Genomic DNA, 26,783 nt, shown 5'->3' with positions numbered 1-26,783 from the left:
TTAACATTTCGATCCGGGGTGCTCTTCCCTTATCAAGTTAGAAAATTTCTACTGGTAAAATTAAAAGAATCATCAAAGATTATTTGAAAGTATCAATTTTTTGAGCTGTATAAATACATAATAAACGAATAGAAACAAAGAAAAAGTCATCTTTGGAGTCCGCTCAGATGAGAGCATTATGTTATGAATAAAGAATTCACAACATAACACATTTTATCGTGATAAATGTGCATAAAAAATTTCAAGAGACAAAAGTAGACCTTTCGAAAAGATGTTCAAAAATATGATCCTTTTATTTTTCCAGTATCTAAATTACATAAAATATTACATTTTTCATCAATTGCTAGTATTTGATCCTTTCACGTTGTGGTTATGTACAACGCGTGTAATGGGACATCTAACCTAAAACCATTGCTAATTAACCCTACTTTTATAACTTCATAAAGACACTAGAAAATTTCAAAGAATTAATAACTGTGCAATCGATCTCATTCTTGTATTCGGCATATGGGTTACTCTTAAAAGTTTTAGGTTATGTTAGTTTTAAGCTCAAAAATTTGATTCAAAAATTTGCGCGACAGAATCTCTTAATCTGCCCTCTAGAAAATTTTTTGTTTTTGGTGACATTTTAATATCTTTACTTACATAATTAGCTCATGAAAACGATATTTGTACGTTATTGAAATTACCTGTGGTATCCTTCAGCTTTAGCTTGTCTTACCGACCAAAAAGATGTCAATTTTTACAAAGTTCTTAGGCAGCATCTTGATAATTTTCTGCAGGTAAGATTTAAGTCAGCAAAACGTAAGTTTATCATCTAATTTCTTACCCAAATTATACTGGAATAACCTTTTTATTCAATGAGAGAATCACACCCAATATGAGGAAATATTTCAAATATTTCCTACACCTTTCGTCAGCTTTAATTTCTCCCCGGAAAATGAGTGGGAAAATTTAAATCCTTCGCACCTGTTTAGACATTTTCTGCACTGCTTTCTCCCCATTTTTTCCTTCTTTTTCATATTCAGAACCTTTGATGGCGTGTATTTTTTCAGCGACTTTTTCCTTTTTGGATTTTCAGGAATGTGCCTTCCAATCCTACCGTTCACTATAAATCACCCACCTGAACTGGAAGATGGTCACTTCATGGCAATTTGTCGGCGTGACATACTCCCGGTTCGAGGGGTTAAAATGCAATTACTGGACAATTGCACCTGGTGCATGTTAAATTGACCACGACACCGATTTCCGCCGATTCCCATCGCTGTCCAGGAGTTTCTGTGGCTGCCTGGGGGAACTTCGATGGGAAGCGGGACACTTGCCTCTTATGGCAAAGTTCCGCCGCCACTTTTGGTGCAATTATCGCGAGAAATCAATATTGACAAGGATGGAACGAGGAGGGAGTCTATAGAAAAATTAACACCTGCGATGCCTTCAACTCAGGTTAGTTTCTTTATTTTTTTCCTGGATTTGCATTTAGAATTGCTTTAAATATTAAAGATTTTTCTCTTTGAAATGCTCCCTGGTAAGTCGACAGGTGCGTTTTTCCCTCGTGTCTCAAAAAATATTTCCCTACGTGGTGTCTATCGATGTGATAGATGAATAGATTTATGATATTCTGCACTTCATATTTGGTGTTATTTTGGTCCAACAATTGAATATAATGAACAAATAAGTGAGATAAGAATCAAATCCACAGGCAAACACTAAGCCTAAACCCCACGTGTTCGTGGTAAGCGACCCTCATGCAAATAATCAATGTCGACTATTTTCAATATCTTTATCGCAATTTTCATTATTTTGTCCTTTAAAAGCGATTTATATGCGTTAAAAAGGGAAGAATAACTATCTTGAGGAAATCAAAAATGCTAATTACTAAGTCTAATGAAAATTTAACTTTTTAAAACATAGCAGCTTCGAGTAATATTCGCAAGTTGGCGCTGAAGTCGGTAAAATTATTTTCAATAATTTAAAGAGTATCCCAATTTTACAAGAGAACCAACAAAGCTGGTTAGGACTAATAAACCTTTTTATTTATCTAAATACCTTGGTACCCTTGGTTTGGCTTTTCTTTCGATATTTACTCAAGTTTTGGTCTACTTTTTGCCACATCAATTTCTTGAAATAGGTTAGGAGCGAATTCTTTTCTGGTGCTGTAAATGAGTACTCACGGCTCTTCGTTATCCGGCTATCCGGGTGACAGCTGCCAAACACTGGCGGTTGATGTATTCAAAATTATTTTTACTAAACATAAAGTTTCATCAGTGTGAATTAAAGTATTATTTATCATTATATCGAAATTTTTAATACATAATTATGATAACAAATGAAGCATAAGCAAACCATGAAAAAAATTCTCTTGTTCTCTTCTCAGACAGATAATAAATTCACACAGCACAAAATATAAAAACCGTTGATCATTCAAAAACCTAAATGTCATTTTGTCCCCCAGTCAGCCGGATAACGAAGAGGCAGTACTAACATGCCAACAAAAAGGCCTATAGCGGCCACATTTGTCAATTTGACATCAATAAATTCAACTTCCTGTGGACACTCTTTGTGAAAGCAAGTGGTTTTTTCCTCTCCGTGAGAATATTAAAATAAAAGCTAAAATTCACGCAAATAAAGTGTTTTTCAATGCGTCAATTATAGTGTTGTTGCTCCGCAGTAAGAAATTTGTGAAGATTGTGTGGTGCTGGAAGAAAACCGTCAAAGATTCCCGAGAGCACCATCTCACCAGGAAATTTTTGATCCATGGGCATCGGATGGAAAGGAAATCATATTTTCCATTTGTATATTTACAAACAAGTCTGTCTATACTTTGGTCCTTCGAGCCGGATATTCTTTTCTTACACAGTTTCTCTACTCAAATTTTTGAAAGACTTTAAATTGAGTAATCGTTAAGAGGTCTGATTAACAGGGGCTCCCTGTACCCCCGTGACAGATAATTTTACTGATCAAAGTCCACGTCCATAGAGATGTGGTGTGGACATTTGGTCCATAATCTAATATACCATTGAAAGGTCTAAAAAGGTCCTAGAAAGTATATTTTTCAGTTAAACGCTATCCATATTTGGGTCTGTTAGAAAGGTCTTGGAATTCCTGACAAGACTGAAGCAGTTCCGATAGGATATGAACCGATAAGTAACTTTAAACCAAAAATCAATTCTATTGCTTTTAAGCTAGTTTGGAGCATCTTTTGAGTGATTTATGAATCGGTTTAAATCGTTTGCAAACATTAAACGGTAAATACTGTGAAAGTGCTTTTCAGGTTATAGCATTTAAGCTACGAGTTAAGTTCTTCTTTTTCGCAGTAATTATCTATTAATCTGTAAGGAGCTAATTCCAAAATATGAATATTCTATCTCTTGTATACATTGTCTGGCTGGGTTAATTTACGTTGTTTTCATTATTTTTCTTGCTTCACATCTCATGTCTGAATATCGTCAGTTAAATCAGCATTTGTCGTAACTATCTTTTGACAACTTTTCAGGAGACGAAATTTTCAGTTCAGCTTTATTACTGCTCGAACTCAAAGAGAGAGCAGTTATATAATCGACTTTTTTTCAACTTCTAACTGTTCTGGAGGTTCTGGAGTTTAAACGGTAAGAGATATTGACTTCCGGTCTTCGATGACCCATCCTCAAATGACATTATCTCGTACCCAATCTCTTTACTTTCCCCCTCTCCTTTCGTACGTTCCCTATCCCTCAAAAATAGGTAAAAAATGAGGTTTTTCCAATTTTGCAAAAAATTGGCCCAAGCTTTTTCAATGATTTTTGGATATGTTTTAGAGCTGGTCCTGGCGAACATTTCGCCCAAACATACCTATGACCGGAAAATTCGCCATTTTGAAATATTGAAGGTCAAAGGTGAAATACTTTGGAAGACTCATTTTTCTTTTTGGTTAAATTTGGATTTTTTAGAAAAGTATTGCAAATTAGATTTTTTTGATTTTGAAATACTTTTGTGATTTATGAATCAATTTTATCTCTAGTAGATCAGTTATTCCAAAAGATTATGGAAAAAGCTAATTCACGGTGAGCTCTATCTCGTGAGTTCGAGCATTCCGCTAAGCTGGGACGCTTTGCCATCTCTTTTTTTCTTAAAAATGAGCCCCGTATGCGATACTTTTGAGTTAAAATAATTAAAGTGGCAATAATAAACTGTAAGTTAACTCGAGAAAGTCTTTATAAAATGATTTAAAAGCTGAGATATTGAGATATAGGGTAGAGTCAGCCCTTTTGGCCATGTAAGCACTTTTGGCCACCTAAAGTAAAATCACATTGTAAGGCAATTATGCGTTTATTTAGAACAGGAAAATGGGTCTTATTTCTCTGACCCATCAGAGTGACCCATGACTCTGATCTAACGAATCAGAAAACCATATTGGATTTTGCATCGACTTGATTAATTCTAAGTTATTGAAAGAAATTCTCGACAAGGTAAACAATCACTAAAAAAACATGGGATTCTTAAGAAACTTGTTAATGTTAAGAGAAATTGTTTTGCATTATTTCATTGATGACATTATTGATGAAAATATTTGATGTTATTCAATGAAAGTCCATTTCTTAATTAACTAAATTTTATTGTGATAACATCCCTAATAAGATTTTCTAACAAATTAAATGAAAATCAGATGTGGCTAAAAGAGCTTACTTTTTTTGGACGTGTAAGTACTTTTGGCCATTCATTTTCCCATACATTTTACACGTGGCGCACCTCGCGGATTCCAGTAAAAACAATCGTGACTTTTGACTGATTTTTACATAAAATAGAAAATGTACAAAAAGTCGTTTAAAATAATCTAATAATCACATAAAATTGGTGTTAAATAAGAATATAGGACTTGTGTTGTGTATTTGTGAAAGTTTTCGAAAGCTATTTCTTCTGTTATTTTATTAAAATTCTATTGGAAACAAGTGGCCAAAAGTGCTTACAAAGTGGCCAAAAGTACTGAAACATGCATAGTTGCATAAAATGCATTTTTCACTAAAATGTCCAAAAGATTTTGGGAATTCTCTTGGATTATTAGGAAGAAACGGCTTTAAGGTATCTTTGTACAAAATTTCATTTTATTTAAATAAAGATTATAAAAATTACAAGCGCATGAAACCTTAAAGTGGCCAAAAGTACTTACTCTACCCTATGTCGGAAGAAACACAATAAGATTTTATCGTAATTTAAAAATAATTCTAACTGGGCTTATAAAAGTTTCTTTTTCTCAAGTGCGTTTAATAAACAAAATTACGCTGATTCTAAATATGTATATATCTCAAAATCGCAAAAATGAAGTTACGACAAATGCTGATTTAACTGACGATATTTTCCTCAGTGTTTTAAGTATAGAAATCACAGGGGAAAAGGCCTATTCGCTAGGGTTCACTTAGGCATAAAATGGTTTTAAATGTAGCCAAGATACAAACCTTCGTTCAGTTGGCTTTCAATTATCCAGGGTAGTCGTGACGTCACACACCAAATCAAATTCGCATTGATTGCGCTGAATAGCCTTTCTGGAAGCCAAGACACAAATATTTCGTTCAAATTAGAACAAATATTTTACACCTGAATCACTGTTTAATTTTTTATTATTAAATTGAAATTATTAATTCAACTTCCTTACATATTAAATTGTATAATGAAAGTGTTTTTTTTCTTCCTCCCCACATCCTAAATCTTACCACTCTTTCACACAATTTCATGAATCTTCCTGACGTCCTTGTCTGTTTTTTGTTTTGTTTTACAACATTTAAAATATTCCAGACTTCTCTCTTTTTAATATTCATCTTTCATTTTCCCATTTTCTTTTTTTTTTTAAAAATTCTGTGCTTGTCTCTGCGTCATTTGATTGGAAAGCAAAAGTGAATTCTACTTTGAAATATGGCTAAAAATCATTTTATCTTGCACAAAACACAATCAACTGACTGTTCGATATTTTTCGTCTATCGAGTGCCCCGCATGTTTCCTGCACACGAGAGATCTCCCTCCCTCCATCATGCACAAATCTTATTAGGAATACTGCTTAGCTAGTGAGAAGGGCAATATTGATCTCTTTGACCATTTTCACACGATGCAGCATCTTGGTGAGTGCCTCTCGGCCCAAAGCTTGAGTTGAGTACCAAACAGGAGAATCTGGGACACACGAACGTTCAGGCTGCAGGTAGAAGATGTCATTTCGCGTTTTCACACTCTCAGGGCTAGAAAGAAAAGTCAATCTCGATTTATTCACTGAAAATCTAGAAAATACCTTAAAAGAGATTTCACCATTTAGATAAGTAGAATTCGTAGAGTTTCACCGGACATCGCAATGGATTTTGTTCATTTTCCTGCTGTTCATAGACTCTCTTCTTGCGATTGTTACCATCTGCAAAAGGATTTTTTTTCCATTAATTCCAAATAAATATTCCTTCAAAAATCATTCTAACCATTTGCTTGAGGCGGATAGAACCTCAGTAGGACATTCCTGGATCCAGGCAATTTAGCTGCCCCGGGATTATTTGGATTCCTCTTCCAGTGTTTCATAATGTGCGAAAAGGACAATTCCATATGTTCTTCCACCGTTGTGAGATTAAAATGTTTCGTATTGAAGAACATGAGAGTGCTCAAAAGGACATGGGGCGAATGTGCACCCAATTGCTTGCACTCCCACAAATGTTCTTCCTCTACGCGAGTCACTATATATTCTGCAAAATCAAAAAGATCTTTGAGAAAAAAAAACCCAACGACCATTTGCCCAAAGTCATCATCACTTACGAGAATCATTGTAGAGAACTGAAAATTTCCTCGCGACCTCGTCGAGACAATCTGTGAATTTCTCATAGTACGGATCAGTGAAGATGTTGTCAATTCGATTATTTTCATAAAGATACTGCTGAATACCAAGGACGAGATAGTAAATTGTATCCGGTGCATATTCACTTCCATTGGGCTTTCGTACTTCTTTGACAAATAAACACAGTGAATAGTTCAATTCATCAGCAGTTAACTGAAGCAAATCCGACTTGAATGGTTTTCGTCTGAGTGTACTCTTCTCCAAATCTGCATTTTTCGACATTACCCATTGCTTCCAAGCATTTACACCAAATGTGTACTAAAAAAAAAGAATGGACAGTAGTCAGAAAAGCTAGTTAATAATCGTATCGAGGCGTAAAATTAAGGGGCCACGTCAATGGCAAACGGACTTCCCAACATCAAATCCCCTGTTCCCGGGGACTGTCCAGGAGCACCGATTGAATTCCGATGAAAGCTCTAAACGATTTAGTACCCCTGGAGTGATAAGTCTACGTCCTGGTTCGACTTTGTAAAAAAAGAGCCTCTATCCTTTCGAAAATCCGAAATGTTGACCACTAATTACACAAAAACGGCTGAAGCAATCTTGATAAAATTCACTATGGGGTCACTGAAAGACTTCTGCATTTTATTCATGTTTATAAGACCCACTTCCTATCCCTCCTTCTAATAGGCCCCATATAAAAACAGGACTATTTTCATAATAACTCCTTTTTGAGTGAGCGCGCAGTATACTGAAACTCGACAGGGAATCAATGATGGAAGGACTGAATAAAAATTACGCCACCCACATTTTCCTCTGTACAACTACAATGTCAAGGCAAGTCAAAGCAAGTCAAGGCGGGAGTTCGGTCTAGGTTCTCTTTTTCAATTTGATGACTTGCCTTGAATACGCATACGGTCGACAACCAGCGTTAACTGAGTGTCTGCAAGAACAGTATACCATCGAAAGGCATGAGTGCTCCATACCCATGGTCTTAGGCACATTGGAAAGCATGTTCACAGAAGGTTAATGCTAGGGACAAGTCACATTGTGTACCCAGTCAAACTTTGGGGATTCATAATAACGGCAGGACTTTAGCCGTGGAACCGGACAGTCTTACACAATTCATTTACAGACTGCCTATCCTAATACCTTGGCATTTTGATTCATAAGCCGTATTAACGGGGCTATAAGATCCTTTTTCAGCTGAAGACGTCTTTTCCAGTTCAAAATTCATTCCATAGATATACAAAACTGTCGTGAGACCGGTAGTCTCATATGGACCCGAAAGTTGAGTTTAAAAAATCGGCGCGCCCAGCGAGCACCAAATGCTAAGTCTTTTCAAATCAGCTGAAAAAATATATATTTTCAGCTGAGTTCTGCTAACCTTGAAGTGACACTAGCAATCGCAGCGGCAATTAGTCAAAGTTATTATATACTGAATGGATACAAAGATGAATAACTTAAAAAAAAACGTAAAGGTTATAAGTTGAAGATGAGAACAAATAATATAGGTTAAATATGTGTTTTTTGGTGACGCTCCCATCCCCCTCCCCCTCGCTCGAACAATTTTTACCGTGGTAAGGGCACCTTCGCGTACCACCGTACCTCCCGCATAAGTGTCTAGACACGCCACTGCACTGGCTGGAAGCCGGCGTCGAGAAGAAAAATACAAATCTAGGGTAAATTAAGCTAATTCAAAACCTGCTCCAAATGGAAATTTTTCGCAACTCCAAATGGAAACGTCATTGTTTTCATGATAAATACTGTACTAAATTGCTTAATTTATATATTTTCTATACCACAGTTTCACTATTTCGTTAATTTTGCTCCAAATAAAGCAAAAATCCATTCATATTCACAAATTTTAATTTGTGCATTTCTCAGAAAAATTAAAAGTGTACCTTTTCACCATCGAATTTTTCATCGATCGACCATGTTTCCATTGAAAAACACAATGAGGTGACTGTTGTTTATTTGTTTTGTTTAAAAATTATGTCATATTTCTGGGTAATTTTAGTTATATTAAGTGCTAATCTTTATTGTTAACGGTACGTGAAGTTTTCAAATGAAATAATTACCTATTTCGTGAACAAAAAGGTTTTTTCTGAAGTGTGTGCAAATGCTTCAATGGGAAACCCCGGGAATATAATTCTTTTGGAGAGATTTTCTTATTGTTTTAGATGGGAAAGGAGAAAAGACCAGGAATAAGAACAAATTCTGCACTCAAGAGCAACTCAACAAGGTTTTGAAGCCTTTCGACTCGGTTTCACTTACACTGTTTGTCTCCAATTAGAAACTTTCCCTTGTCTCCATTTAGATTAATTTGTTTCCAATAAAAGCATTTTACACTCGCGTAATTTTTTTGTATTTAAAAAGTTTTCAAAATATATCTAAATAATTTTCACTAAACAGTAACATTCTAGAAGAGTCAAGGTGCAAATTTATGTAATTCTCTTCAGAAAAATATGAACTTAATATGTTGAATCTTCTGTCAAAGTTAAAGCGCCTGGAACTGGTTTTGAATTAGGATATTTACCCTACTGAATCATTCTAATGGAGTCCTTTTTTAGGCTTTCTGCCTCTTTTTGTCCATAAACGTATAGGTTAGGTTTGTCTGACATGGGCCAACGCCGTCATTCTGAAAGCCTTTACTCCATGGGGTACCCTTTTGACTGGGACTCTTCCTGTCGATGATGCCCTGTCCCTTCTCTCCCTCTTAGCCCTCCACCGTTTCCCCCCAACCCCACCTTAGGTCACCCTGAGTCCCGGATTAAGAGACAAGGCTTCCTGCACAACATCTCGCCATTCCACACGATCCAAAGCCAGCGTCGCATCGAATGATGGTGAAAAACCTAACCTCAAAAAACTGAGTGAAGTGAATCGTTCACCGCCTTCATAATCGCATTTTAGCGGTTCACTAGTGAAATGTTCACTTTGATCTGTCAATTGAATCATTCACCGGGTTCACTTACTTACATAATCCACCCCCAGGGTTTTAAGAACATCGTCCACTATGTTTTTCCATATCGTCCGGGAACGCCCTTTTAGGATTTCGCTCATACAGTTTCCTGGACATTCTCTCACGGAGGACGCATCATAAACACTTAGCACTCTTTGCAGGTTACTAGACAGTTGCAACATTGAAGGACCAATCCCTACCCTGTTAACCCTTACCCTAACCACCCTTCCACCTGACAACATTTGCCGAAAAACGCAATCTCTTTCTGGCCACGCCCACTTTGGCAAAGTTTGACCCCATTCGGAGCACAGGAGATTTTGTTAGGTTTATAGTAAATCGAATTGTTAACCAATTCAAAAGACAAACCTTCAAGCACATATTAGCATCTGGCTTCTCAGCTGGCTCTCTTGGTGGTTCTGGCTGTGGAGGAGATACCACCACATTCTCATTCCTCCTCTGACGCTTCACAGGTGCTGGCCTTGTATTTCTTGCAGGTGTTGCACGTTTTCGACCCCTTCCAACTGCAATTTCAGCTTGTCTACTTGCGTTAAAAAAATATATATATATTAGCAAAGATTCAACCCCCTTTCACTTAAAAAAAGAGTAAAGACACTCACCTTTGTTGCTCCATCAACATGAGATGATGCTGATGAAGTGTGTTATGCTGCTCAATGACACTGTCCCCAAGATGGGGATTAGCTCCTGGTGTAATTGTATTGGCCTGCATCGCAGATTCCAAATCAACAGCCGGTTCTTCGTATTCTGTTGCCATTTTTAGTGCCATCTGAAGCATATCTTCCCCAAAAGCATTTCCCGTTTCAATGGCTTCTGGGGCAAAGCTGGTGTCTTCTGCATCATCTGCATCTGATTCTGAGTCACTTTCGGCCTTCTTCTTGTCCCCAGCCACCATTTCGGCCATCATGAGAAGTTCTGCCTCGAAGGGATCCGTTGGCATTTTGTCCTGAATCTTCTTGATTTCCTTCATAATACCCGACGCTGAATTTCGTGTTGTTGGCACGAAGATGGGCACGGGAATTGGAATGGGAATGGGAACTGGTATGGGTATGGGCATGGAGTACATGTGCATTGGAGCAGGAACATACATCGGCACCGGAATTGGAATAACAATTTTCCTCTGTAGATGATCCTCCGTTTGACATTCAGCTTCTTCAGTTTTTGGACGACACGTAATACCTTTTGAAACGGTAAGGGGTTTGCAAGATGTTGACATATTAGCCACTGGTTTGGGTGGTGGAGCCACCGTAACGACTTGGGTCTTGTGCTCAACTCGTGGCGGTGGCGGAGGCTGAGCCACCGTCTGGACTGACTTCGATGATGAGGATACACGGATTGTTGGCCGTGATTGGCGTGTTGGTGGTGGTGGTTGGGTTTGACGTGTTGTGGGTGGTGGGGGTGGTGGTGCTGCTACTGGGGCAGGTGGTGGCGATGGAGGACGCAAATGGGACAATTCAGTGCGTTGGAGTACAACTCGAGGTTGTGCATCCATAAATCTGGAGAAATCTGATGAATTTCCCAACGGTGAATCCGTAGCAGTTCCACTTTTCGGTCTGCCACGAGTACGAGTTACCATCGGAGAGAGAGATGTGACCTGAAAAATCATTCAATGATATGACTCGAAAGCACAATGCGTCCATCGCCGTCTTAGGGTTGGTGACCAACCCCCCTGAGCCAAAACGGTGAAAAGCTTTTTCCAGGGCTAGTATATAATAGCGAAAATATGCTAACCGGTCAGCAGTTCTCTAACAAAAAGTGCTAACCAAATCAAAATGGCACTGCCTGGCGAGTTTCGTGCGCTCCCTGGTTTATTTCGTATTCGAAGTCAAACTTATTGATCGTGTCGAGGCCTAAAATTTATGTCTTGCCTAAAAACGGGCCACGTCAATGGCAAGCGAACACACAATTGGGGGATGGTTCACCCCAGTCACAAAGGACGTCACATTCCGAGAAGCCCCATCGCAGTTTATTGTCTTTCGAGCGTGCTACGCCGCTTCTCAAACAATTGAGAGACTTCCATGTCTTCCAGTCTTAGTCACCACCAGGAGGAAGGCTCTCCTTTAGTTCGACAAAATCTGGTAAAAAGACTTCCTTCCACAGATTGAGTCTAGCCTCCTCCGGAGATTGGTCAAGTGGTTTGAAAAAGTGGCAAAAGCTCTTGCTAGACTTCAGCCTTGCTCTTGGTTTTTTGTAATCATGGCTTTAAATCAGTAAGAACCTTATGTCCTGGACACACTTACGACTAAAGTCCAGAGACGACTAAGCTCGTTCATAGCCAAGTCAGTTCCTGACACATTACAAATTAGGCTTAGCCTTTACTGGTATCCACAAAACATAACTTTCGTGGGTTTTTATGCAGATATTTCTACTGAAATGCACTAGTAGTCCATTGAAAATGAAACTACTTTTCAATTTACTTCACAATTCACGCATAACAACAAGAATTAATCACTAGAATCGCCTAAATTGGCTTAAGTCGCGAGTTAGCTTCCACCTCAGAAATAATTGTAATTACCAAAAATTATTGCACGTATACTGAGACATGAATTTACAAATAGTTTCATTTTCAGAAGAGTATTAGTGCAATTCAGTGGAAATATCTGCATAAAAACCCACGAAAGTTATGTTTTATGAGTACCAGAAAATGTTAAGCCTAGTTCGTAGTGTGTCAGAAACAGACTTGGCTATGAACGAGCTTAGTCGTCTCTGGACTTTAGTCGTAAGTGTGTCTAGGGCATTACACATCTCTCTGTTGGAGATAATTTGTCTCCTCACGCATGATGAGACAAATTCCTCCTAAAGGATAAAGTTTGTCCACCGGAGTACTTATAGAGTACTCTTTTACTACACGGGCGGTATCATTAAGAGCAACAACTGGCGTGAGATTGGGATACGCGAATCTCTCCCATGCCTCAGTAACGTACTCTCCTAGAGAAAATTACAAGGCAAAAGGAGGTGTACACAGGAGCTTTGGCTGTGCTACAGTGGATCTTGTATGTAAGAGTTCCGTCTATAGTGACTCCAAGATAATTGGTCGTGTGATTTTGCTATAGAAAATGTCCTTCCCTGCGACGAAAAACCTATGACGCAGATGAAAACATCTTACCTCAATTTTAGAGGGAATTGATTTTAGTTGCTTTTCTTGTTTTTCCTTTACAATTTGGAAAATTCTAAAAAGCAACTTTCAAGCAGGAACTTCACGCCGTGAAACGTGTTTTCCTTAACAGCTATGATCAGTAGGGGAATTATGTAATTTTCGTGGCATTGTCACGCGTGAGTTCGAAACGTGACAATGTCAATCGAGCTTTTTTCTCATGTCATATGAGTTCGAAAATGCAATTCATTGAATTTTTAATAGAATCCCTTTTACTTGATGATTTTATGAATATACAGTACGTCTTGGTTGATTTGTTTAACAAAATTCATTGTCATTTGAATTGCCATTAATCTCAAATATGTGACTTTTGACAATGCCACGTGAGCTGAAATGGCAATGTCACGGCTACAGAACCGCATTTTCTAAAAAACTCTCCTAAGATTCGAACCCAATTTGTCATATGGCATTGCCAGAGCGTTACAGAATTCCCCTCCTGGTCATCAGCGTACAAGGTGGCAGTGACTGATCATTGGTGGAGATATTAAACGAAGTAAGAGCCAGGACACTACCTTGGCGTAGGTCGTGTTTTTTTGTAGTCTCCATCTGCTTTTCTGATCACGGAACTCAACAAAGAATCTGCGGTCTGTAAATGACCGAAATTCTGTTTGCAAACTTTACCCTGCAAGACCAATTGATCAGCAGTCTGATTCGCAGTGAATTGTGGAAGTCATGTCGGCGGTGGGGTCGTTGCCGAGGTGTCGTATCAACCTCCAAGCCTGATGGCTACTGTGAGTGCGGCTGAGACCTTCGACAGTCGACACCCAGCGCTCCCGACGTCTCCTCGCAACAGAATTGGCTAGTGCACTACCAAGCTCTATCGAAGCATCACTAAAAGGATCTACTTCGAGATCTCGAAAGTACTCCGACATCAGATCAAACTCTTTAGTGGACAGACAATTCTCCAATCAGCCTTGCGGAAGCTTACTACTAGCTTACCATCTTGAAAGATGTGATTAGGATTTGCATCGTGAATTAGCGTTATCCACTTGCTCTCGAACCACTTCTCTAGAGCTTTCCCATCCGCGATCAGGGCCGGATTTAGAAATGTGAAAGCCCAATGCCCATTTGTGGGGGCCCCAAAGATCAGACGATTTCCAACAGATCGTAGCTTTAACATTTTATATAAAATAACGGTATTCCGTGCTACAGATAAATTTAAACTGCGACCTGAGACCTTGCTTTTACTACTCGAATAACCGACTCAAACTCTATCGAAAAAAAAAAACAGTACAATCCCTTGAATTTTTTGCCTATGAATCACAGTTGTAGCTACAGAGTGGAAGACCTAGAAGAGAACATTTACGCAAAAAAAAAATCTGAAACGTTTAAAATTAAAACGTATTCTCCAGTGGAAAAAGACCTCCATGTGAAGTCTTAAAAATCCCAAAAACGACAAGATTTTATCGATCCTTGAAAAACAGATATACATTAGAGCGAAAAAGTACCTTATGGCTTTCATGTTTAAGGCTAGTTGAAGAATATAGAATTTTTTTATGAGAAAAATTTTCCAATTAACCAATTGATCAGCAAACAAAATGATTGTGTCTACCTGAAGGGAGAATCTCACGATAATTTGGACATTCGAATGGCCACTGGAAGTCAAAGACCACCGTATTTGAAGGCCTGGACGTCCGCGATGGTAAATTATCGATTTCCACTGGGATTTTTAGACCGCAGCGTCAATATTAATGCCAATGTGTATTTGAAAATTATCTCGGAAGGACCCCTGAAGCCGTGGGCATACAAAAATTTCGATAAATTATTCTGGAAGTTCGAACAAGACTTGAAACCCTGCTCGAAACCGTTGCAGAAATCACGCTTCAAATAAGATTTGGCTAAAAAACAACATTTAGCTTTTCGATTTTGGAGCACAATGACCTCAATGATTCCCGGATGCAAAACTGCTTGACTTCTCCAAGAGGGACATTTTGTTGGTCAAGGTTAGGACTAAAAAGTAGCGAAATGTCGATAAGCTGAAGACAGCCCTTCGTCGTAAATGGCAGGGCATTCGGAAGGCTGGCATTCGTGCAAACTACAATACATTTTCTGACAGACTTAAGACCATAGTCAAGTCAAAATAAGATTGTACTGAACAAAACCAATAGTATTCTAAAATTTCGATGTATTTACTACCATATTATTCTTACTTTAAAAAAGTTAAACAGAAAATGCGAGGATAATACAGGATTCTTGAATGGTAATTCCGATAAAGAAAATATGTTCTTTTGTGCATTTAAAATTAAAAACATTAATCAAATCCAATCTTTCGGAGGATTTCGTAAGCTAAAACCTTGCAAAGCCACCAAGAAAAAAATTTTCTTTGACCAAAATTACGGGGAATTGATTAAAAATGGAATGGTAAAAGCTCTTTTCTTTTTTTTTGTAATAATTCAAATTTTGTGACCAAAGTAAACTTTTTAAATGTGGTGGAGGCCCCTAAAATGTGGGTCCTGGTGCCGTTGCCTCAGGGAACCCACCTAAATCCGGCACTGTCCGCGATTATTGCACCAAAGCTCCGGAGAGTTTTCTGATTTTCAGTATTCTAATTAATTCACTCTGGACAAACTGCATGCTTCGTAAAAAGATCGTTTTGAGTACATCAACCGCCAGCGTTTGGCAGCTGTCACCCGGATAATGAAGTGCCGGATAACGAAGAGCCGTGTGTACAGCACAAACACGCTCTTCGTATCACAGGCCGTCGTATCACAGATCTTTTTATGGGGACGAAACAGATAGGACGTCACAAGGGACCGAGGACAAGCCTCTCCACATAACGATAATACAACTCAATGGAGCAACGGAGAACGATCATGGAGACGGTGGCTTCGAGCTTCCGGGTGTAAACACTCAGGTTCTTTAAACCCGTCACCGGTCCCGGGGGATTGCTCCCCTGGTGCCCATTACGATGGGCAGTTACTCCGCGAAGGCTGCTTTCGTACGCCTCGCGGACGGTCGTCCGTTTCGACGTAACGGTCCGCTTCGTGGCGAAATGTTACGTCGACCGCGAAGATCCCTTTCTGGGTTTTTCCTGGGGAGAGTGAAGGCCTGCTCTTTGGAGAGCATTGACCCTGGAACCTTTCGCGTCACTTCGTCCGTGATGAGATCATGAACATCATTGTCCCGCTGGATCCTTTTGCTTTTTGTCTCAAGGCAGATCCCGAGCCTATGGCTCAGAGTCTCAAAGGGTAGGGGATTATTTTGAGTTTTTGGAAATGTAGGATTGACCGTAGGATGGAGCCACTGTCGGAGAGAAAGCTCCACCATCTTGAATTATGTAATCAGTTCAGTTTCAATTCGAGTCCCGTTAAACTCCCATTATATAATAATTTCTTGAAATAAATTTTGTTCATTAATTAAATTTCAAGGCTGCTTATTACACCTCAAACCTTATAAAAATTTCCTTTAGAAATATAATTCAGTCTTCTAGCCTAAAAAAATGATCTTACCTTAGAAATGACAGGTACAGATGGTTGTGTATTCTTCGGCGGTGCACTTTCGCGCGGTTTAGGTGCTGCTGCTTTGGGAGGCGGAGCCGGAGCCGCTGTAGGAAGTGGACCTGATGGTTCTACTGATTTCTTCTGCACAGATGACACTTGTACATTTTTCACGCGTTTCGGCAATCCCGCCGGAACGGGCCTCGAATCATCGTCCGGCGAATTGAGGGTCAATGGCCTCTTGCCGAATTGACTCTGGAACGCCATGACACACTGATACGTGCAGAAATTCCTCATAGAGCCATCTGACATTGTCAGATGGTACTGCGATGGATTCTTCGATCCACAATTGTCACAGAGTCCCTTCTGACTCGGCAGAGTGATCTTGGGCATGTCGTACATCGCCAGGCACGATGTCGAACAAAAGAGGCTAGTTTTGCCCCCGGCTCCGCGTTTAAGCATGTCAAAATTGTATTTTTTCACCTTGCACCATGCACACGGGACAATCTTACGATTCTGCACGATGTAGAGATTGAAGCAGATTTTGGAGCAGAAGATATTTGGCATCATATCTTCGTAGATTGTAAATGATGAATTGCCTTTGCGTTCAAAGTATTTGTTGCAGAGTTTGCACTGATCAGCCGTTAGGTTATTCACAAAACTAAAAGCTGAAAAGCATGCATTGCAGCACAGTTTAAATGTCACTCCATCCATTATGACTTCCTTCCGCACGGGTTTCTTATTCCGACAAACTCCGCAGTCAGCCACTGTGTGGCGTTTCTTGCCCATGACAACCGTTAAGAAGCCATCTTTGCACTCATTCGAGCAGAAATCCTTGAATTGTGTCGGACCAATTGCTGCCAAAATGCCCGTTTTATCCACCATATTCTCATGGCAGAATGAGCACATTTTGAGACCTTTCTTGAACACCGCCAGACACGAAGTCTGACAGAATTGGCGTATCTGATAGCCAAATCTCACACAGTACTTCCCAATGCTCGTGGCTGGTGTACTCAAACCACACAAACTGCACGTTGCCAGCATCATCGTTTGATAGCTCTGCAGGCAAGTCTCATTGCAGTAGTCCATCGTCTCCCAAATTATATTTTTCTCATTTGGCGTTATTTGATTGAAACACTGAACACAAACCCTCAAGAAGCTCTGTTCACGCTCAATTCGAGCCTGTTCCACCTCTTCCGGTGTCCTGGCCACCAATTGCGATGAATCCGGACCAAATGTCTCCAAATCACTCACTCCACTTCCACTTGAAGTATTTGTGATCACCGTAGCTGACCCACCACTCTCTTTGGGCAAATCCCTAACCCTGACAGTGCGCCTCTTCAGCCGGAAGCGATCTGGCTGCTCCAGAAGCAGCAAATTTACACAATCCTCCTGACAGAGGAAGAACTCATCTTCATCTTGGCGAAAGACAAATTTACAAATTTTATCATCAGTGCACTGATAGCACTTTCGCATCTCCTCTTCAGCTGCTCCCCCAGCAACATCTTCAATCAGATACTTCCTCCTGATAACCACGCACTTTTGCTGCGTTTGCAACTGAATGTAATTATTGAGACATGGTTGGTCACACAAGTAGCTATATTCAGCATTAGCTGTTTTCCTAAAGCGGTATCTGTAGAGAAAATTAAGAAATTTCCACCCGAAATAAATACAAAATACACGACGTTTGAGCCATTGAGAATTGCATTTAATAGAATAGGAAGAAGCGTGAGTACGGGATGTCCTTTAGAGGATTAATGGGGTCACCGGTAGCCCACTGGGATTTTTTTAATGGAGACTTGGAAAGAATTAGAGACACTGGAATGTTATAATTTAAAGTTATTTTTCCTCAGAATACACGGAAAATATTCTTTGGGTCACTGGTGATCGATTGATCCTCCAAAGAGTATTGAAGGAATCATCTAAAGGTTTTTATGCGAGGGAATTTCGAAATGCACTGCTCTATGTTATGCACAGGTGAAGTCTTTGAAAATTTCACATAGAGCAGTAAAATTCTCTCTGTTATAATCTACCCAAGTGTGTCCTAGATAAAAAGTCTAGCAGAGGGTGTAAACACAAGTAGATTTTGATTCTCAAATAAGTGTCTCAGATAAAAGGTAAATCGAACTCAATTTGTACAAAAAGTCGTTGAAGTTCAAAGAATTCAAATTCAATTTCGAATTTTCATATTAAATTTTCGAACAAGGTGGGAAAAAATTATTAAATATTACACTAAAAAGCTCGCATAAGAGTTACTCAGTGATTATGGAGTGATTAAATAATGGAACAAGAACAGTAAGCGTCGTTGTTCACAACAATGTGAAGACCGTCACATTTTGACACTTGAGCACTTCCAAATTCGAACAGGATGTAACTTCCGCCACCTTGCGGAATTATCAAGAAGTAAGAAAGTCTCTTCTTTGGATCTTCAAATAGATTTTCGAATTTTTCAAAATCTACTTCTGTACGGAAAGAATTAGAACAATGCCTTGCCTTGACTAAATTCCCACCAGTTTCCCACTAACAAAACCGTTTCTCGGCTTAAACCAAGAGACGGATTAGTCAGAAGCTGATGGACATGTAATTTGATAATTATATTAAGTAGTTGAAGTTAGCCGAAATCCACCCGAAAAAAGGTTTGTGTCTTGGCTCACCCGAAAGTATATAAGCCGACAAATGGTTTTTGTCTTGGCTATGCAAAAAGCGCAAGACCCGAAAAATTGTGGGTGTTTTGGCTAATGAATAGGCCTTTCCGTTATTTTTCCTTGCAAAAGAAACCCAATCGCCAAGAAACTAAATTTAACGATAAGTGTATTTTTTTTTATTATTTCTTAATTTTCTTTTGATTCAAACGCTTTTTTACTTTATTTGTTTCGAGATCACTTTTATCTGTGATCACAGCGACACACGAAAATTTTCGGGCGCTGATCTCAGTGACTCAACCGAAAGAAATATTTCAACTGAAAGAATACTCTAATAAATTTGTATACACAAAATTACATTATAATTAATTCTTTTGATTTAAAACATAATTTCTCTATTTAATTCAAGCGCGTTTCAATTTTTATTTGTTGAAATTATTACTTTATCCCTTATCCCAATGACATCCGAAAAATTCTGCCGTGGATCACAGCGACTGAGTCGAAAAACGGTTGCTGTCTTGGCTATCTATCTCTAATCACATCGACGCGCCCGAAAAATTTTTTTTTTCAAGGGAAAAAATTAATTCTAATGCAATCTTCTATACAAAATTGCATTAAAATTAATTCCTTTGATTAAAAATATTATTACCTAATTAATTTCTTTTTAAGTCAAGTGCGTTTGCGTTTTTATTTCATGAAAATTCACATGAAACTGATGAAAATTTAGTGAAATCATTATTTTGATAATAGGGTGGCGGCATTACTTATGGCCATTCTATACTTGTGGCCACTTCGCAGATATCTTCAATTTTTTCCTCACATATTAATTTCGAAGAACCACAAAATTAGGAATATTTGATGTGCTATCATTAACCCTCTAACGGGTAAGACCGCCTCCAGGCGGTCATTCTATAAATCGTATTTACTGCGGTAATATTACTTATTTGAAGTTAAAACATCTACAGTGTCCTCAGTTATAGTCTTGCTAACATATTTTCTGAAGATATGAACTCATTTTGACCTTTCGTTTGATTAGAATCTTCACTTTTGTGTGACAGGTCAGAGAAAAAACAACAAAATATCGTTCGCAACATTTTTCGTTTTCAAGTGCAAAAAAGATTGTTTTAAAGTAATCTAACTGTAATAAGAATATTATTTTCTGAAAGATATGCTGTTCTAGTTTGTATATTTCGATTGATAAATGTGAAAAAACTTGAAGTTTGAGTGTAAGAATACAAAAAGGAAGACCGCCTGTGGGCGGTCTTATCGGTTCAGGTGTAAAATTTTTAAAAATTACCGATATTTTTATTTAATTGTTTTAGTTGTTCTAGTAAAATATATTATTATTATGCAATATATTATCATGAAAAACAATTGAGATCACACGAAGACTGTCCAGAATGAGTAAAATGGTCGATTTCTGCGAATTAACCGAAATTGATAAAGAAGCAGACTTCAACAGTGATAATGAATTCCCTAATTCGTCCTTAAATTCCCCAGATCGTGAAATAAAACCCGAAAATGAACAATGTATTTCAAAGGACCTTCAAATTATACAAGAAGATGACGTTTTCTTACTTAGCCTGTGACTTATTCATTTAAAATCGGTCTTATTGCCATACCTTGAGCTTCATTAACGTCTAATTATACAAATTATAAACGCTTTTTTTCCTAAAAATTATCATTTCTTCGATAATAATACAACATTCATCCATAAAAAACGTTTAAAATTTAAAATTCATTTATTTCACTATTTGTTCACTATTTTTTCATTTTTCATTTCACTGATGCGCGCAACGGTCAAATATGCGTCAAATCATTAAGAAATTTACTAATGATCTCACAATTTTTAATGACTAAATTTTATATCTTCAATCAAAAATATTTAGTACTATTTTTCAAAACTTGTTTTCTTTGGAACTATATTTTCTTTTACCACTTGATTTTAAGGATTTTTTAAGCAAAAACTGTGAAATAAAGACAAGGCCATAAGTTATGATGACCAATTTGATAAGATTATTAACTTGTTGCATTGTCTTTGGATCAAAAACAAAGACAATGCTACTGGCGATACTGGTCACTGTGCGCAGAATCAGTGTTAGTAGTCTGCTACTATTATGTGGGAATGAATTTGGAATTTGGAATGATTTCACTGGGAACGTAGTACCCGATTAGTAGAACAAATAATATTATAAAGTTCTGTTCAAGGGAGGAGACGTACTGAAGTTACACAGTACTGAATTAAACCATTTATTAAATTAAAAGGAGAGTTTTCCCTCGATATCCCCCTTTCCCAAATCCTACAATTATGAGTAAAATATTTGAAAAACTATGAAAAACTTGTTAAGAAATATAATAAAAACCCATGAAAGTGCTTAAAATGATTTCCTTTTCTTTTCTAATAAAATTAGTTTATTACTAAGTTTGTTTTATATCATTTTAAATTGTGGCCATATGTTCGTAAAAGAGACCACACGTTATGAATATTAGATGGTTGGGAAAATCACATATTTTCCGGGGTTTGAGGGATATTCCTAGTTAATTCTTTTGAATATATTGAAAGACACTACATGAAAGAAATTACTCTTAAAATATTGCTTTTAATTGGTCAAAAGATCAACAACTATAGACAGATGTCCTTAATGTGGCCATAAGTGATGCCTGCACCCTAATTACTTTAAGCCGCCTCTGGGTTTAAATTGTAAGTACGATCTAGGGCATTAGATTTTCACAAAATATCGTTTCGAAGTTTCAAATCAAGGTTTCGAATTTTTAAACTAAATTTTCCCAAATAAAAAAAAAACATGAAACGTGTTGACACTAGAGAAATTTCGAAATTCGGACAAAAAGTACTTTAGTCATCACGCGGTCAAAACGAGAAGTAAAAATCCCTTCTTTCGACTTTCGAAACCGATCTTCGAATGTCTTTTCTTTTGGTTAGTCTCGGCTACGAACACTCGGAATAAATATATTTAAATTTTCGGAGTTTTTTTTGACTTTTCGGAATGTCAAAATGATGAAAAAAAATTAATTAGGGCAAAATGAGGTCATTTGGAACGATTTACAATTTGGGACATTTGAGATTTTCTCATTGTTTCAGATGAGCACAGAGAAAACATATTTTCTTCCTTTAGAATCTCTAAAACAGTGAGAAAATCTCAAATGTTCCAAATTGTAAATGGTTCCAAATTACCTCATTTTACCCTAATTAACCCATTCAGTCAATGTACCAGAAATACTTGAGATAGAATGTTCATATTTTGGGATTAGTTTCCTACAGATTAATAGATGATTTTTTTGAAAAGAAAAAATTTTTATCTCATATGGGGGTGCGGGGAGCCCCTGTCAAACACACGTCTTAACGGTCACTGAATTTAAATTCTGTGCATTAATTCATTACAAACTCTATTGTTTTAGATAGAGTAACTATCCAAGAAAACAAATTGGCAATTAGAATTCAAATCAGGAAAGAGAAAAGAGGCCAATTTTAACAAATTCGACGGGATGACGCATTTTTCGTCCATTTTGAGCAAAAATTTTGCATGACCTTCCGCGAAGCGAAAAAAGAACAACAAAATGCATTTCTATCTCTGTCGGACTATTTTTCCCAAGTAATTGAAGAACTAAGGTTACTAAAAATCCATTCCCGACACCAATTCTGTTAAAAGATGTCCAGGAATAAATCATCTAAAATCACTCAATTTGCGTATGATGTATAATACCATGGTAAGGAATGGGTTAAATAAAAATATGGGAGCGATAGATAGAGAAATGGAATGAGTACTCACTTGCAGAGTTTGATGGTGCTGCATTGGACACAGCACTTTCCTGTCTCCAGAATGATGTAAATGGAGAGTTTCTGGAGGCTCAGTGTGTATTCCATTCCGGAATTGCTCCTCCTGAAGGCCTCCGTGCACTCCATGCTGCACAGATTTTTCACTTCGCCCTCCTGAAGGACCGTGAAGACGCAATTGACGACCTTTCTGCATTGCATGCACTCCACGGGCTCCTTTGTGGCCTGAGTCTCTTCCCGGATCTCATTGGGAGCCAGGATGATGCTATCCTGAGTCTCCATGCTCACATCCTGCTGGGCGGAAGTATCATGAGACACGTCATTCTCATCGTGTCCCACTTCCGACGGTCCTTCCATTGTGGTGTCCTCTTGACGCTGCTCACTATGCACCTCGGAATCTGCAAGGATTTTTTCTCTGAAGGAACTTGGACGGGGAAAAAATTCCTCTTGTGCCTTACCGTCAGCTCGAGTGTCTTTGTCTTTCTCTGCAGCTTCCTGGGCCAGGAGAGCTTCCCGTTCTGCTTCTGAGATCTCACGTTCTTCGTCAGGGATTAGGCAGACGTCATCATCTGCTCCAACGTCTTCTCTTCGTTCTGCTTCTTCGGGGATTTCTTCAGGAGGATTTTCAGTTTGAACGTCGTCTTGTCTGTCCTCTGGCTGCTCCTGGACGTCTTCCTCTGGCTCTTCTGGAGCTGTTACATCAGCAGCGTGGTGATCGTCGTCGTCGTCTGAGTCAAGGGCTTGGACACTTTCCGGAAGATTTCGTTGAGGTGATTTCCTGATGTCATTTTGACTGTCATTCCTCAGGGAATCGAAAAGATCATTGCTCTGGTCCTGTTCTGGCTCTCGTGTTTCCTCCATTGAGTCATCCTGTTGATTGTTTGGCTCCTCGGCTGCCTGGCTTTCAGCTGGAATCTCTTCTGTTTGCTCTTCTTCCTGGGATTTATCAGGATTTTCTTCTGGTTCCTCTTCTTGTTTGTCTTCTTGGACACCTTCCGTCGTATCCTCATCATTTTTGCTCACATCTTCCTCCATTTCTTCTTCCTGAGGGCCAGGAGACTGGCTTGCACCGTCTACGCTTACGTTATCTGTGGTATCCATGGGCTCTTCTTCCGGTTCAGCCGATGCGAATGGATCAGGTTCCGACAGTTGCCTCAATTGCTCAGCTTTTTCCTCTTCTGTCTGAGGCACTCCTTCGTCCACATTGACTTCCTCAGACTCCTGGACATCTGTTTCTTGGGCATCCGTTTCTTGGGCATCCGTGTCTTGGACATCTGTCTCTTGGACATCTGTCTCTTGGACATCTGTTTCTTGAACCTCTGCTTCTTGGACGTCCGTTTCCTGAGCCTCTTCACTCACATTCTTCATCTCGACGTCATTTGGCGGCTCTGGCTCTGCCGGAAATGTCTGGGAGGTCTCACTCTCACCAACTGCACTCTCCACAGATTCCACAGCATCACTTTTGGCAGGAAACACTTCCTCTTCCACCCTAGATTCCTCATTATTTGCCTTTTCCTCTCTTTCCGGCAAACCATCGTCCTCATGAGGCTCATCATTGTGCTTCCCGTCAACATTGTTGATTGGTTCTGGCTCTTGTGGAACAGGTTCTGCTTCACCCTCTGGTTTTTCCATTATCTCTCTTCAAGCTCTAACAGATAATAATTGCATTGAACAATCTGAAAATCCCCAAAAACAACAATTTATCTCCCGAAAAATCATCTGAAATGTCCACACATTTCCCCCGAAAAAAGAGAATTTGGATGCGGTCAAGTCAATGTTTTCACAATGGCCGTTCAATTAATCGCGCGCAAGCAGAGGACGCTCAAGGAAAAACAACACAAAATACACCCCAAAACCCAATAAAAACACAACAATTGCACAATTTCCGCCCCCATCCGAGTCCCAGCAAGGCAAAAAGGTGTCTTACATTGAGAAAATTGGCGTAAAATTTGCAGGAAAAATTCCACGAGAAAAAAGTGACAATCGTGCTATGGCGCTCCCCCAGCAGACACACAATTGTTTTCTCAACTTTTCACAACAAAGTATACTCGATAGATTGAAATTTTCACCACAATTTCCCTCTCTACACTACAATACACAAATTTCACTCGGAATTTCAGCAAAATTCTCAGTATTTCTTTATGAAAAATGCATTTTTTACCAAGCTACGCTGCTTCCGCGGATAATGGCGGCTGTGATGTTGGCAGAACTGATTGTCATAACGCTGAACCATCCGCAAGAAACTATAAAATTTTATAGCACGAAGCCTGCCCTATAACCAAAGTGGAATGGGGACAGCAAGTGGGTAATTCCGCGGAATAATCCACTACATTTTCTGGGGGAATTCCAGGGAAGTTTTCTACTGAATACAGTCAAAAGTTCCACAAATCGTCAATTAAATCAGCATTTGTCGTAACTTCCTTTTGACAACTTTTTAGGAGTTCAGCTTTTTTTCCATAAAAACTCGTCAATTCGTCAAATCTACTCTATACCCGCCGATTTTACTCGGAGGTTTTTTGAATTTCAACGGTATATTCCAGTATATTCAGAGAAAATCTGTAGATTTTCGGCAGAATTTCTGCCTAGAAAATCTGTATAGTGTCCATTACTTCACAAAAATATTGTTGATTTATGAAGAAACTGTACAGTAGACTCTCGCTAAATCGGCTCTTTTAAGATCGGACTACTTTCTAATTCGGGCGGCAGTTAAATTCGAAAAAAAAATTGTTGACATTTTTTAAGTTTGACTATGATTATCGAATGAAGCAAATATCCTTAAATTTGCTATGGTTTGTCTTAGTTATGATGTGATTTTGCATTTTTAATGGATTTTCATGAAATTTACAATAAATATGAGTATACAATACAAACTTAATATATGCATGCAGATGAACAAAAAATCGTTGCACTTCAAACAGTTTGACACCCGAATTTCTCTCTAATTTGTGTGACATTTCGATACCAAATGCCCGAATTTGAGAGAGTCCACTGTAGGAGTTATAAAGAAAATGGTATGCTCTGCTTAACATTACAAAACCTAAAGTGGCATTTTACTCTAATTTTAAGTTTGGAACTTCATAGTAGGAATTCTATTCAATATTACGCTAAAGTGATAAGACGAATGTATAGAGAATTTAAGGTAAGTGTACCACGGATCGGAATGTTAAGAGACGTGCTCGATATTTAGTTGAATATATGAGTTCCAAAACAATATTTGGTATTTTTTTACATGTCAATTGATATATTAGTGATCCATTTAATCATTTTCGTGTATTGACGCTTTTGCTAATTACGGAAATTAGGAATATATAGGTGTAATTGTAAGGATACAATGTGTTCCACGGATCGGCAGATGTTTTTGATGTGGATTCTCTTGCTTTCTTGGCATTTAAATCACTCTATAAAGCTTCATATTGAAGCTTCTTTGTCATCCTTACACTGTGTACTCACATGTACTGTGTGTATTCACACGATACAACATCTAAAATTGTTAAACTTAATGAAACTTTCATTACTGGTAAATTGTTCTATCACAACAAAAAATCTAATAATGGCTGTGAAAGCTGAGCGCGCTGAGCGCAATTTTCCACGATTGCTGATTCGAGGAATAGATGAAAGAAACGTACTTGTTTGCAAAAAATAATTTATTTTCAATATTCCTTGCCGAAATAATTAAAAAAGTGTATTGATAGTGAAATTAGAGTCACTGAATATTCATTTTTTAATTAACACAGATTTGTAAATCATTTTAATCAAACATAATTCCTCATATTCTTGCAGACAAATTCTCGCGTGAAATATTAAGAAAGTGATGAATGGCGGATTTTTTGCTAAGACTCTGATACAGTGATTCAATAAATTAGAATAATTTTCAAAAGTACATTTTATTTTGGGGTGCCGATACGCGAGACAACCTTCGGATCCGAAGAACACTGACGATCGCTGGTACATTTACCTTAATTAGCTTTCGTTTAGTAGAAAAAATAGTTAATAACTTTTCTAATA

General features: G+C 38.3%; 1 protein-coding gene across 5 annotated transcripts; it reads right to left on the bottom strand.

The window, feature by feature from the left end:
* Nucleotides 1-5,560: 5,560 nt before the first annotated feature.
* LOC129799234 (uncharacterized) lies at nucleotides 5,561-24,999 on the bottom strand. Of its 5 annotated transcripts, none has more exons than XM_055842947.1 (10): nucleotides 24,940-24,999; nucleotides 23,237-24,454; nucleotides 22,774-23,176; nucleotides 16,356-17,976; nucleotides 10,355-11,346; nucleotides 10,104-10,278; nucleotides 6,757-7,093; nucleotides 6,429-6,686; nucleotides 6,268-6,367; nucleotides 5,561-6,200 (listed from the first exon to the last, which is right to left on the bottom strand). In XM_055842947.1, exons 2-10 carry the CDS (start codon nucleotides 24,408-24,410, stop codon nucleotides 6,026-6,028), a joined length of 5,235 nt encoding a protein of 1,744 aa, XP_055698922.1. In that variant the 5' UTR covers nucleotides 24,411-24,454; nucleotides 24,940-24,999; the 3' UTR covers nucleotides 5,561-6,025. The 5 variants fall into 5 exon arrangements, with proteins under 5 accessions (XP_055698922.1, XP_055698921.1, XP_055698924.1 ...); XM_055842946.1 differs by having other exon boundaries at nucleotides 24,706-24,991; XM_055842949.1 differs by having other exon boundaries at nucleotides 10,104-10,275; nucleotides 24,706-24,991.
* Nucleotides 25,000-26,783: the final 1,784 nt, after the last annotated feature.

The sequence above is a fragment of the Phlebotomus papatasi genome, chromosome 1 (assembly GCF_024763615.1).
Source record: "Phlebotomus papatasi isolate M1 chromosome 1, Ppap_2.1, whole genome shotgun sequence".
NCBI classification, from domain to species: domain Eukaryota; kingdom Metazoa; phylum Arthropoda; class Insecta; order Diptera; family Psychodidae; genus Phlebotomus; species Phlebotomus papatasi.
This window is presented reverse-complemented; position numbering and strand designations above follow the sequence as displayed.